Source organism: Sceloporus occidentalis, unplaced genomic scaffold (assembly GCF_023333645.1).
Source record: "Sceloporus occidentalis isolate IW3139 unplaced genomic scaffold, rSceOcc1.0.p SCAF_3, whole genome shotgun sequence".
NCBI classification, from domain to species: Eukaryota; Metazoa; Chordata; class Lepidosauria; order Squamata; family Phrynosomatidae; genus Sceloporus; species Sceloporus occidentalis.
Genome location: NW_028316983.1, coordinates 975,018 through 986,127, shown reverse-complemented (window position 1 = coordinate 986,127; position 11,110 = coordinate 975,018). Strand labels below are relative to the sequence as shown.

General features: G+C 53.6%; 2 protein-coding genes across 2 annotated transcripts; one reads left to right on the top strand and one right to left on the bottom strand.

The window, feature by feature from the left end:
- The first annotated feature begins 5,373 nt into the window (after nucleotides 1–5,373).
- Nucleotides 5,374–8,594, top strand: ZSWIM1 (zinc finger SWIM-type containing 1). Its single transcript, XM_089513396.1, has 2 exons — nucleotides 5,374–5,388; nucleotides 6,523–8,594. Exon 2 carries the CDS (start codon nucleotides 6,620–6,622, stop codon nucleotides 8,138–8,140), a length of 1,521 nt encoding a protein of 506 aa, XP_089369522.1. The 5' UTR covers nucleotides 5,374–5,388; nucleotides 6,523–6,619; the 3' UTR covers nucleotides 8,141–8,594.
- Nucleotides 8,595–9,121: 527 nt separating this feature from the next.
- Nucleotides 9,122–10,942, bottom strand: SPATA25 (spermatogenesis associated 25). The gene is made up of 2 exons (XM_089513304.1): nucleotides 10,885–10,942; nucleotides 9,122–9,900 (listed from the first exon to the last, which is right to left on the bottom strand). Exons 1-2 carry the CDS (start codon nucleotides 10,940–10,942, stop codon nucleotides 9,122–9,124), a joined length of 837 nt encoding a protein of 278 aa, XP_089369430.1.
- Nucleotides 10,943–11,110: the final 168 nt, after the last annotated feature.

Here is an 11,110-nt window from a genome sequence, read left to right as displayed (position 1 = left end):
ATTTCTCCAGTGTGGATGCAGCCTCCCTCTCCTCCCTTTCTAGTGCAAAATCCTCATTTCGCGCCATTGAAGTGGGTCCTTGCAGCACCACAAAACCCACTCTGGGGTTTAAAAATAAAAGGTCCACCCTTTCCCCCTTCTTTCCCTATCTCTTTCCTTCTATATGAGTGAGAGAGAGAAGGGCCAGAGGAGGATACTGAAAGAAAGAAAGCCAGGCCTCTTTTTTTTTTACCCCCTTTCAGGACCTGGCAGGGAAAAAAGGAGGCTCCCCTCCGGCCCCAGCCTCTCGAGTCCCATTTGGAGAGGCTTTGGCTCCGCTTTCCCCATTGCTTTGCATTGCTTTGCCTTTGCTTTGCTTGCAAAATAGTGCAGCTGCAAGCTTTGCATTCCTTTGCTGCTGCTGTGAAATGGAGGATGGGATCCAGGGGGAGACAGAGGAGGAGGAGAACTGTGGCTGCATCCACACTGGAGAAATAAAGAGGCTTGGCAGTGCGTTAACTCTAGGTCTGGCTCTTTGCTATGGAATTCTGGGAGTTGGAGTTTGTTGTGGGGCCCAGAGCGGAACTCCGCAGCCGTTTTTCAGCTCCCCCCACCATTTGTGGTGACCAGTCTAGCTTGGAAGTTTCTGCACCTGGCATATAAGACCCCCCCCTCCAACATTTGAGATGATTTTCCAGGGTTAAAAAAATCGTCTTATACACCAGATAATACGGTAATACAAGTCTTACGTTTGTTAATTGCCATGAAGTCTGCTTCAATTTACGGCCATCGTACAAAGGAGAGGCCTCCAGATAACCCTTGTTGCATTATTGCTGGGCACACTCTGGACTTTGCTTTTTGTGCTGGGTGGGATGATGATGATCTTGGTGTGGTGGAACTCTCCACAGTTCCATTATCATGGACAGATCATTATCTGGTCAGGTTTAGACTTACTGGGACTCAGAACCTCTGCAGGGGAGGGGGACCGATTAGGATGGTCTGCCCCAGGAGGCTGATGGATCCAGATGGATTCCTGAGGGCTCTTGGGGAGTTTCCTCTCACCTTGGCAGGCAATTCTGTTGAAGCCCTGGCCAACCTTTGGAATGGGGAAATGGCCAGAGCGGTGGACACAATCGCTCCTGAGCGTCCCCTCTCACCAGCCCCCTGGTTCTCTAGGGATTTGATGTTGATGAAGTGAAGGAGAAGGAGACTAGAGCGATGTTGGCGGAAGACTCGAGTGAATCTGGTCAAATACGGGCTAGATCCAATTTGAAAGCCTACTCTTTGGCAATATGGGCAGCAAAGAAATTATTTTTTGCTACCAGCATTGCATCTGCAAGGAGCCGGTCAGCAGAGCTGTTCCGAGTGGTCAAGGGTCTTTTACACACTCACCCTCTAGTAGAAAATGCAGACCGCTCAAAGGCTCGCTGTGAAGAATTTGCTCAGCATTTTGCAGATAAAATCACTCAGATTAGGTCCAAATTGGATGCTACAATTAATACAATGTCAGTGGATGTTACCTTGGCTCCTGCTGGTCCAGTGTTGATGGATACTTTTCAACTTGTGCAGCCTGATGGTGTGGACAGAATCCTTGGAAAGATAAGAGCCACCACATGTGTCTTGGACCCTTGTCCTTTTTGGCTTATTAAACAGGCCAGAGGGGGACTGGCTGAGTGGGTAAAGGAAGTAATCAATGCCTCCCTACAACAAGGCAGAATTGCATCCTGCCTAAAGGAGGCTGTTGTGAGGCCTCTGTTAAAAAAGTCATCCTTGGATCCCACAATAATGCATAACTATTGACCAATGTCTAACCTACCATTTCTGGGCAAGGTTCTGGAACATGTGGTGGCTTCCCAACTCCAGGGGTTTCTGGATGAAATGGATTATCTAGATCCATTTCAATCTGGTTTCAGACCTGGCTATGGAACAGAGACAGCCTTGATCGCCTTAGTGGATGACCTATGCAGGGAACTGGACAGGGGGAGTGTGTCCCTCTTGGTTCTTCTGGACCTCACAGCAGCTTTTGATACCATCGATCATGGTATCCTTCTAGACCGCCTCTCTGGGATGGGGCTTGGAGGTACTGTTCTACAGTGGCTCCGTTCCTTCCTGGAGGGGCGAACTCAGAAGGTGGTACTGGGGGACTCCTGTTCGACCCCCTGGCCATTGACCTGTGGGGTCCCTCAGGGGTCTGTGTTGTCCCCTATGCTGTTTAACATATACATGAAACCGCTGGGAGAGGTTGTCCGGAATTTTGGGGTGCGGTGTCATCAATATGCAGATGACACTCAACTCTCGTCCTCCTTCCCACCTCAATCCAAGGAGGCAGTCCTGGTCCTAAACCAGTGCCTATCTTCAGTAATGGACTGGATGAGAGCAAACAAGTTGAAACTTAATCCAGACAAGACAGAGGTGCTCCTGGTCAGTCGGAAGGAGTTCAGGGAATAGGGATCCAGCCTGTGTTAGATGGGGTCCCACTCCCCCTGAAGACACAGGTTCTCAGTTTGGGGGTAATCTTGGACTCAGCTTTAAACTTGGAGGCCCAGGTCTCTGCTGTGACCAGGAGTGCTTTCACACATTTAAAACTTGTGCGCCAACTGCGCCCGTTCCTTGAGAAGCCAGATCTGGCCACGGTGGTACATGCCTTGGTTGCATCCCGTTTGGACTACTGTAATGGGCTCTACATAGGACTGCCTTTGAAAAGTGTTTGGAAAATTCAACTGGTTCAAAGAGCTGCTGCCAGGCTGTTAACAGGCGCCGATTACAGAGCCCATACAACTCCCCTGTTGAAACAGCTTCATTGGCTGCCAGTTCGTTCCCAGGCACAATTCAAGGTACTGGTTATATCCTACAAAGCCCTACATGGCTCAGGTCCACATTATTTGGCAGACCTTTTCTCCTGGTATGAACCTGTCCGGACTCTGAGATCCTCTGGAGAAGCCCTTCTCTCCCACAAACACGGTTGGTGGGGACATGAGAGAGGGCCTTCTCAGTGGCTGCCCTTCCTAGACTCTGGAACTCCCTGATCTCCCAGGGAGAGAAGAACGGCTCCCTCCTTGATGGCTTTCCGAGGGCAGGTGAAAACCTACCTGTTCAAACAGGCATTTAAGGAATCCCTACAAGAACAGGCAGGAATGTTGGACTAGTTTAATCATTCTGTTTAATGCATGTCATTTATCTATTTATTTTTAAAATGTTTTAATTGTACTTTTTGTTTGTTTGTTTTTTAATTGCTGTGAAGCCGCTCTGAGCCCCAGTCCTGGAAAAGAGCGGGAGATCGATCAATCAATCAATCAATCAAATTATGATATTTTCACAGAACCCAGAGCAGTTTCTATACAGGTAGAATTCAAAGATACAGCCGTGTTAGTCTGTAGAATCAGTATGTAGAGAGATCTTGTAGCGCCTTTAAGGCTAAGTAGAGGATTGCAGTAAACTCTTAAAGCGGGGCTAATCCACCTTTACTGCCTTCTGTTGCATTTTGGTTCTGTGAGGCCTAAGAGCTTTCTGGCTGAACATCCTGAATGCCCCTTCCTAAACTACAAACCCCAGAATGCAACAGGATGCAGCCAGAGCAGTTAAAGTGGATTAGCCCCATTTTAAGAGTGTACTGCAATAATCTTCTACCCGAAAGAAAGAAATTGGCAGCAGGGGCTTTTGTAAACTTCAGTCTACTTCCTCAGATGCATCAGAGGAAGGAGACTGAAGCCTGCGAAAGCTCATGCTGCCAATTTCCTTTCAGTTAGCTGCTACAAGATCTCTCCACACACAGCTTCTGTGCCGTTACCACGAAGGATCGCTAAAAACCTGTTGTACAATAGTGTGTGTTTTTTCATTAATCCCATTTAAAACACAAAGTGAAAACCCTTGAAACATCATACAGGTCTTTTTAGCCAACCAAACCCTTGAGGTGTGGCAGCAGGGCAGCCATGTTGGGGTCCCTGCCCTGCGGCTTCTGGGTCTGGACAGAGGACGCCCATGGAGCCAGTGGGGTTTCCCTATGGGCTGACCCTTCTACAACGGGGTCACCGTTAGAATTACTCTTCTGGGGAGTGTTGAACCTCAGCTCTGGAGACCAGTGTTTGATTCAAACAGCGGCTGGATGGTCATCCTTTGGGCCTGCTTTCCTTGTGAGTTCCTGCCTGGCGGAATGGGCTTGGACTGGATGGCCCTTTTTGGAGGTCTTTCCCAGCTCAGCCCTGAAGCCCGCTTGGTGACTTTGGGGGAGGCATCGGCAAACCTCCACGGGACAAATCTTGCCAAGAAAACCCCAGGATGGCTTTGCTTTAGGGTCGCTGTAAATTGGACAGGACTGGAAGGCACCCAAGAGACTGAGGACTAGCCATCGGGTTTAGCCAGAGATACGGAATGCAGCGGGGCCTTGTTATCGGCTGGGGTTTGGTTCCAGGAGCCCCACGGACACAGAGGTCCCAGCATGGTCCCAGTGGATGCTATTGATCGTCTTGATTGGCTTCACGATTGGCTTCACGCAGGTTCCAAGACCATCGAATGCTTCCTGCCTCCAGAGACTGGGTTCCTCTGCTGCCTTTGGCCTCCGATTCTGTTTGTCCGTCTACAGCTCTGCTGCCAAAAGGCTTCCAGTGTCTGGCCTAATCATAGGAATTTCCTTCAAGCCAATTAACAGTGCATTTCACTTCCTGAGTCCAGGTCAGGCTGAAATGTTCGATGATACAGAGATAGAGGTTAATAATAGACAATTGCTAGATTGGAAGCAAGGCCTGTTTCCTCTCGGCTGCCCTTTTGCAGAAGCCGACGCTGGCCATTTAAAGGGACATAGCATTAATCTCTTTGAAGCTTATAGACATATTTGATTGATCTATTTGATCTTTACGTAGATATCTATATATTCATAACACATAATTAACCTATTTGAACAAGTCCCTTGGAGAACGTGCAAAACGGGGAACGAAGCTCTTCCCGGCATTGAGGCCATTCGCAGCTCAAGCGGAAGAAGGAAGGAAAGCGCCCGCGGCCCGTCCTTTAAAGTCTGTCCGAAAAGGGCTTCCGGTTCCTGGAAGGACGACAACAAGGAGGAGCCAAGCTGGACACCTCCACTTCCTGGTTCTCTCCTTCCCTTCCTCTCGCTAGCCGGAAGGGGAGGAGCAGCGGCAGCGGAGGGACGTCGCCTTCCACCAATGGCGAGCTTAGAAAAGGCCAGTCGTGGGCCTCGGCGCCGGAAGTTGGTTGTCCTTATCCCCCTCCCGCCCCGATGTATCCTGCGGCGGTTTCCTTGGCGACGGGGCTCCGCCCACCCGCTCTCCAGTGGCGCTGATTGGCAGAGAGGGCCGCCGGCAGGGCTGCGATTGGTGCGCCTTTCTGTCCGTCGCGGGCTTCGTCTGAGGCGACGGCGGGAGCCTGAGAGCAGGCAAAATGGCGGCGGCGGCGGCGGTGAGCGCGGAGGCCGGGAAGGAAGGGGCTGCGGGTGGCGAGGGCCGTCGCCCTGGGTCCGGGGCGGGGCTGGCCTTGTAGCGCTATCATTCCGCTTCTGCTGCCCTCGCTGCCTCCTGTGGAAGTCCAGGGCTTCGGCGGCCACTAAGATCGGCCCGAGGCCTTTCCCGGCGGCGGCGGCAGAGCGGGAGATGGGTCCGTAAGGCTTCGGCGGAGGCTGCGGCGCCTCCTTCCCCGGCCGGCCCTAAGCTTTGCAAGCCTTCGAGGGCCTTTGAGGCTTCTTGTTCCTTCTTCCTTGCCTCGAGGCCCTCCTTCGGGAGGCCCCGGGGCTCTGGGTCGGGGAGCTGGAAGCGCCATGGCAGCGGGACCTGGCTCCGAGACAGGCTTCCCTTTGGCCTCTGCCGAGGCCCCTGGCGGCGGGGTCCCTTGGCTGCCTGCCAGGCGCCGCAGACCGAGCGCAGACGCTCAGGACGAAGCGGGAAGGGCCTGGGGCCCAGGCGGAGGCGAGTCAGACGGAGCAGCCCCGGGCCTCCAGGCGCCCCTTTGCCCCTGGCTCCGCCTCAACGCCGGGCTCCATGGAGGAGGAGGAGTCTGGACATCGAGGCGGTGCTCAAGGCAGAAGCTCCCCGGCTGGCCTGGCCCAGGGCAGCCGCTCTCCCTCCCTCCCTCCCTGGAGCCCTGCAGAGGCCCTGGCCAGCCAGCCTCTGCTCCCCCAAAGCCCACTCTCTCCAAGCGCCCTCCCTGCCAGTCTGGAGGCATGGGCAGAAAGCCGGGCAAGAGGCCCCTCTCCCGCCCTCAGGCCTTGCCTGCTCTGGCCAGGGCTCTCAGTCTAATGGGAGGCCCAGGCAAGCCGCCTCCGCTCTGGGCCTTCCTTTGACGGACGGGATTTCCCCAGGTCTTGCTCAAAGGGGTTGCACCAGAACCAGGGTCCAAACAGACCTCCTTGCTTGCTTTTAGCATTGAACCTGTTTTAATTGTTGCCGTAATGTAATTCTCTTTTAATATGCGGTTTTTGTGTCCCTTTAACTGCATGGTGCTTTTCAATATTGCAAGCTGCCCTAAGCCCCAGCGGGCTATAAATGGTCATGAGGATGATGAGGCAGTGGGCCTAAGACTTCTCTCCTCTCCCCTTAGGGCCTTGGCTGTGGGACCAAATGCCAGAAGACAAGCCCTGTGCCCAGCTGGCTTCGCTAAGAAGCGCTCTGCAAGGAAGGCGCCAGCCCTCAACACAATGGCCCTCGAGGCAGTGAGGAAGCTGCAGACCTTGGAGTGTGGCTCACTTGTCTCCTCCCAGCTGGACAAACATTTCCAGCTGGAGTCCATCAGCTTCCAGACCATCCTCATGAGGGACCTCTTCTTAAATCACCCAGAGGTTGTGCTGATTCACCGAACCCACAGTCCCTGGGGCAAAGCCCTGTATGTCTTCATGGTGGACAAGCCCTTCCTGAAGCTGCAGGGAGAGTGGACCAAAATCATCCACTTCGCAATCCCTGCCAAGGAGTCGGCCGAAGAGTTGGCTCATATGTACCGCAACTTCAAGTCCTTCAACCCAGAATGGAGGCAGATCAAGACCTTCCTAGTGGATCCGCGCTTCCGGTTGCTGCCAACCCTGTCGGAGGCATTCCCTTTGGCAGATGTCCAGCTGTCCGTCTTCCATATATGCAAACACTTGCAGCACAAGATCCACCAGGCCTCCCTGGAGTTCCACACAGAAAGGCTGATCCTGAGCGCCCTGAGGAACGCCATGTGTGCCCCCAGTGAGAGCAACTTGAAGAAGATGCATACTATCTTGAGTGACTTTGTCAAGCCAAACCTCTTGCCCCCGGTTCACAAAGATTGGCTACACAACAACAAGATCTGGGCCTTCCACCGCTGGCGGACCTGGCAGGAGTGCAGCCAATATTTCAAAGACCTGGAGGTGATCACGCATAGCTTGAGCCAAATCTTCTGTGTTGAGCCCTCCCTGGACACTTTTGTCAGCAGCATAGCCAAGTGTTACCAGAAGAGCTCAACCAAGGCTGCCCCATGCCCAGCCCCACTGCTCAGTCAGAACGTCTCGCCCTTTCACAACATCCTGGTTCTTGGCTCTCCGACTGCAAACTCTCAGAGGACCCTGCTTCCTCGGGATCCTTCTCCAGCAGCCCAGCAGGAGAACACTGCCAGCGCAAATGGAGATGGCTGTTCCAACAATGCAACTGGTGATCGTGAGGCCGAGGTCAGTGCCAAGGAGGCCGAATGGCTCCTCAGGCAGTCCTTGACTGACATCTGCACAGAGCCGGCAGCCAGGCTGTGCTTGAATGAACTCGCTGTAGTCCAGAGCTCTGTGCAACTGTTGGGCACCAATGAGAACACTGTGAACATCCAGATCCTGGAGGATGCCCAGGTGGTGCGCCACAGGGGCCTTAGCACCTGCTCATGCCACTTCAGCCAAACATTCCAGCTGCCCTGCAGGCACATCCTGGCCGTGTTGAACTCGGAAGGGAAAGATGTGGAGCCAGACAGGATCCCTGTGCAGTGGCACAAGGGGCATGGTGCTTCCCAGACAGAGGAGACTGGCACAGATGGTCTCTTGGAAGTCCTCAGGAGTTCGTGGGATGGATTGTTAGATAAGTATCTGGCAGTGTCTTTTCTGACAGCAGAGATCAGCCGGCTCCTGAACCAGTGCAGCTGCGAGGAGTTCGACCGCAGGTACAGCACCCTCCGTGAGCTGGCGGACAGTTGGATTGGACCTTACATGCAGGTGAAGTTATAGCGCAAGTCCAGAGCTTCTGGTGAGGGGGGAGAGGAGGACCAGCAAATCCTTCTGTCTTGTTTCTTCCCCCATTAGGAGGAGAAGCATCCCTGCCTGTAGCTTCTCACAGAAATGTCAGAAAGGTGCTGAGAAAGCTTGTTGTGGCTCTGTGGGTCCCCTGCTTGGTTGAGAGCATGGTAAACACATGATTCCAGAGCTGATGTTAACTCCTGTCAGTTTGTTGTATGCCCCAACATCTCTCTGCACAATTATGCCAACAGAGTTGGTGCACTTTATCCCACCTCCAAGGAGTATCACAAACACACCCCAATGGAAAAGGTGCCCTGTTATTCCCCATGTCCTGTTTCACACCTCTCCCACCCATGCCTTCCCTGTTATTGAAGTGGAACCCTTCCTGCAACACTGTAGGTTTTTTTCTCCTTTTGGCTGTTAATAAATGGATCTTTGTTTGTCATTTCTCGATATGTCACCCTTTAATTGTTGTTGCAATGCAACTTAAAGAACAGGGTAGGGCAACTCTTGCAACTGTGCACAAGAGGAGTTTGGTAGGCTCCGACCTGTGCCAGCCTGGGCAGCTGGCCCATGCCAGGGCCAATGGAAGAAAGCCATTGGTGGTGTGTCAGGGAGGAAGTCACATACCAAAGCTAAATCTGTTGGATAACAACCTGGTTCCAGCTCAGGCTAGCTGCTGGTTGGGATTTTGTCAGAAGAGAGCAGGGCCATACTTCCCACCTTATCCCAAAGAACCTGGCTGTGTGACCCCTGTGGAATTGCAGGAATGGGCCTGAGAGACTGGCAGTCCGGGTTTCTGCTGGCTGTTTGAGTTTTGCTTTGCTTTTTAAAGAGTGGAGGCATCAGCCAATAACCCAATTTCAGAAGCAGAAAAACAGGCAATGCAGAAATGTCGTATGTTTGCAAACCCTTTATGTGGGCTTCTCACTACAAAATGAATTGCCTCTTGCTGCTGTCCTCCAGCAGCTCCTACTTCTCCAGCTGTGCTAGGAACAGGGGCAGGAGGCTTCGGTGGGCTGTTCTTTTGCGCTGCTTGTCTCTCTTGCTAGATGGTCTCAGGCGTTGGATTGCAGCCCATCGCTGCCTCTGGGCTATTTCCCCCAGACCTTCTCCAGGCTCCAGGTTCTCTGCCATAAAGCACTGGGCAGCCTGGATCATGTCTTCCTCGCGAACACCGGGCACCGGGATGGTGGGGATGCCCGCAATCATCATGGCCAGGCTCAGGATGCAGATGTTGGGGGGCCAGACCAGATGGGGCCTTCTGTCTTTGCTAAGCATGGCTGACATCAGCAAGACCCCACTAGGCAAGAGGCCCCACCTGGTTGGGGCAAAGTCTCCGCCAGAGCTAGCACTGTCCTTTGGCTGCTGGCTAAGGGACTGCTGTGGGGCAGAGGGCAAGCACAGCCACCGGTCCCCTGCCTGTTCCATGGGGTGGGATTCCTGGGCTGGGTTCTGAAGGGGGGGCCTGGCACACAGGCCTTGGTGCAACGCCTCCCATGAGACCACTGTCTCCTTCCCAGCGGGACCTCTTGGTGAACCTCCACTGCAAGGCTGGTCAAAGTCTGGCTCCGGGGGCAGCTGGAGGGCTTGGAGCAGGAGCGGAGCTGCCTGCTTGGCTTGCAGTTTCCTTCGCAAGTGGCTGATGGCGGAGGAGATCCTGGCTGAAGCAGAGGCCTCCCTTGCCATCCCTGAGCAGAGGCTTGGCTGGCGGCTGGTTGCCATTTTGGTCTCTGTGCTGCTGGGCTGTCCTGTGCAAAGGGCAGGTTGGGAGGGAAGGTTAGAACATCTTCTGGAGCATTTCCCTCGGGTCTTCCCCAGCAGAACAGAGATGGAGATGCACCAGAAGGGAGGAACAGTTAGAAAGTTCCCTCCTTTGCAGCAGAGTGGCTCAGAGAATGTCTGAAAAGGGCTTGGGGGACCCTTGCATGCTTAAGCTAGGCTAAGCATGCATCCCTCGCTCATCCTCAGGATCAGGACCCATGGCTAACACATTTTCCTACCACTTCATGCTGCAAGGAAACCTCTTTCCCAAGAGGGAAACACAAACTGCAAATAGAGGGAGCAGCAAGCCTCTCATTTTCATTCCTTCTGCCCATTTTTTCCTACCCAACCCACAGAGGTTATGGTTAGATTTCCCTGGTTGCCCTGCCTCCAGGTCTGACTGCTGTGAGGGAAGTGGATCCAGAGCATTCAGCTTTGCTCTGCTGTAAAAAGCCATTGGCTTCGGGAAGGGGGGGGGGGGTGCAAGGCTTTCCCACAGTTGGGAAGGAGAGGAAAGGAGAGGAGGCTGAGCAGCCAGAGGAAGAGCACTTGCTCCTGTTGTGTGCTTTTCCTGCATGAGACCCGGCTCATGTGGGACATGAAGGTGGGATGTTTGGAGCCACAAACATGGCTTTCTGCAGAGGTGGGATGGCAGTTGGCAGGAAGATAGGAGGTTCTGGGAACAGACTATTCTCCTTTGGCCTGGAGGTGAGATGGGACTACTGCATTTCTTGTCTGTGGTGCAGCTGTCAGGCACCTTGAGATTGAGGCAGTGAAATGGGACCCTGCACTGTTCTCCCGGGTCATCAAGGATGCGCACCTTCATTTGGCATTTTGGTCTCCTTTGGGAGCTGGTCCCATTTGGACCACCAGCAGCAGCCAGCCAGATGCTTCTAGGCTTGAGAGCAATGGGCACCTTGAGCTGGCATCATCTGTATAAGCCATTTCAGGGAGGGAGAGAGGAGCATTACCTTGGTGAGGTGGTGGAAAGAGGCCTGAGGAAGCTTTCCCCGTCCCATAATAGGACATGGTGCCAACTGCAGCCTGTCCAGTGTTGCTGCAGTGCAATGCCTGTCCTGAGCCCCCAGCCCCATTCTAGAACCAGCGTCACAGGGCTTGACCCTTACGTCACACAGGGCCCCTAGGCAGCCACTGCCTTGCCCCTCTGCCCAAGTCCTGGCCCTTGCTGTTCTCACA

Bases quoted from the DNA above. Each gene is read 5' to 3' on its own strand.
- SPATA25 (XM_089513304.1), bottom strand. From the start codon at position 10,942: ATGTCCTATTATGGGACGGGGAAAGCTTCCTCAGGCCTCTTTCCACCA. The intron at 9,901-10,884 runs GTAATGCTCCTC...CCCTTTGCACAG, and splicing joins CTTTCCACCACCTCACCAAG to GACAGCCCAGCAGCACAGAG.
- ZSWIM1 (XM_089513396.1), top strand. From the start codon at position 6,620: ATGGCCCTCGAGGCAGTGAGGAAGCTGCAGACCTTGGAGTGTGGCTCA.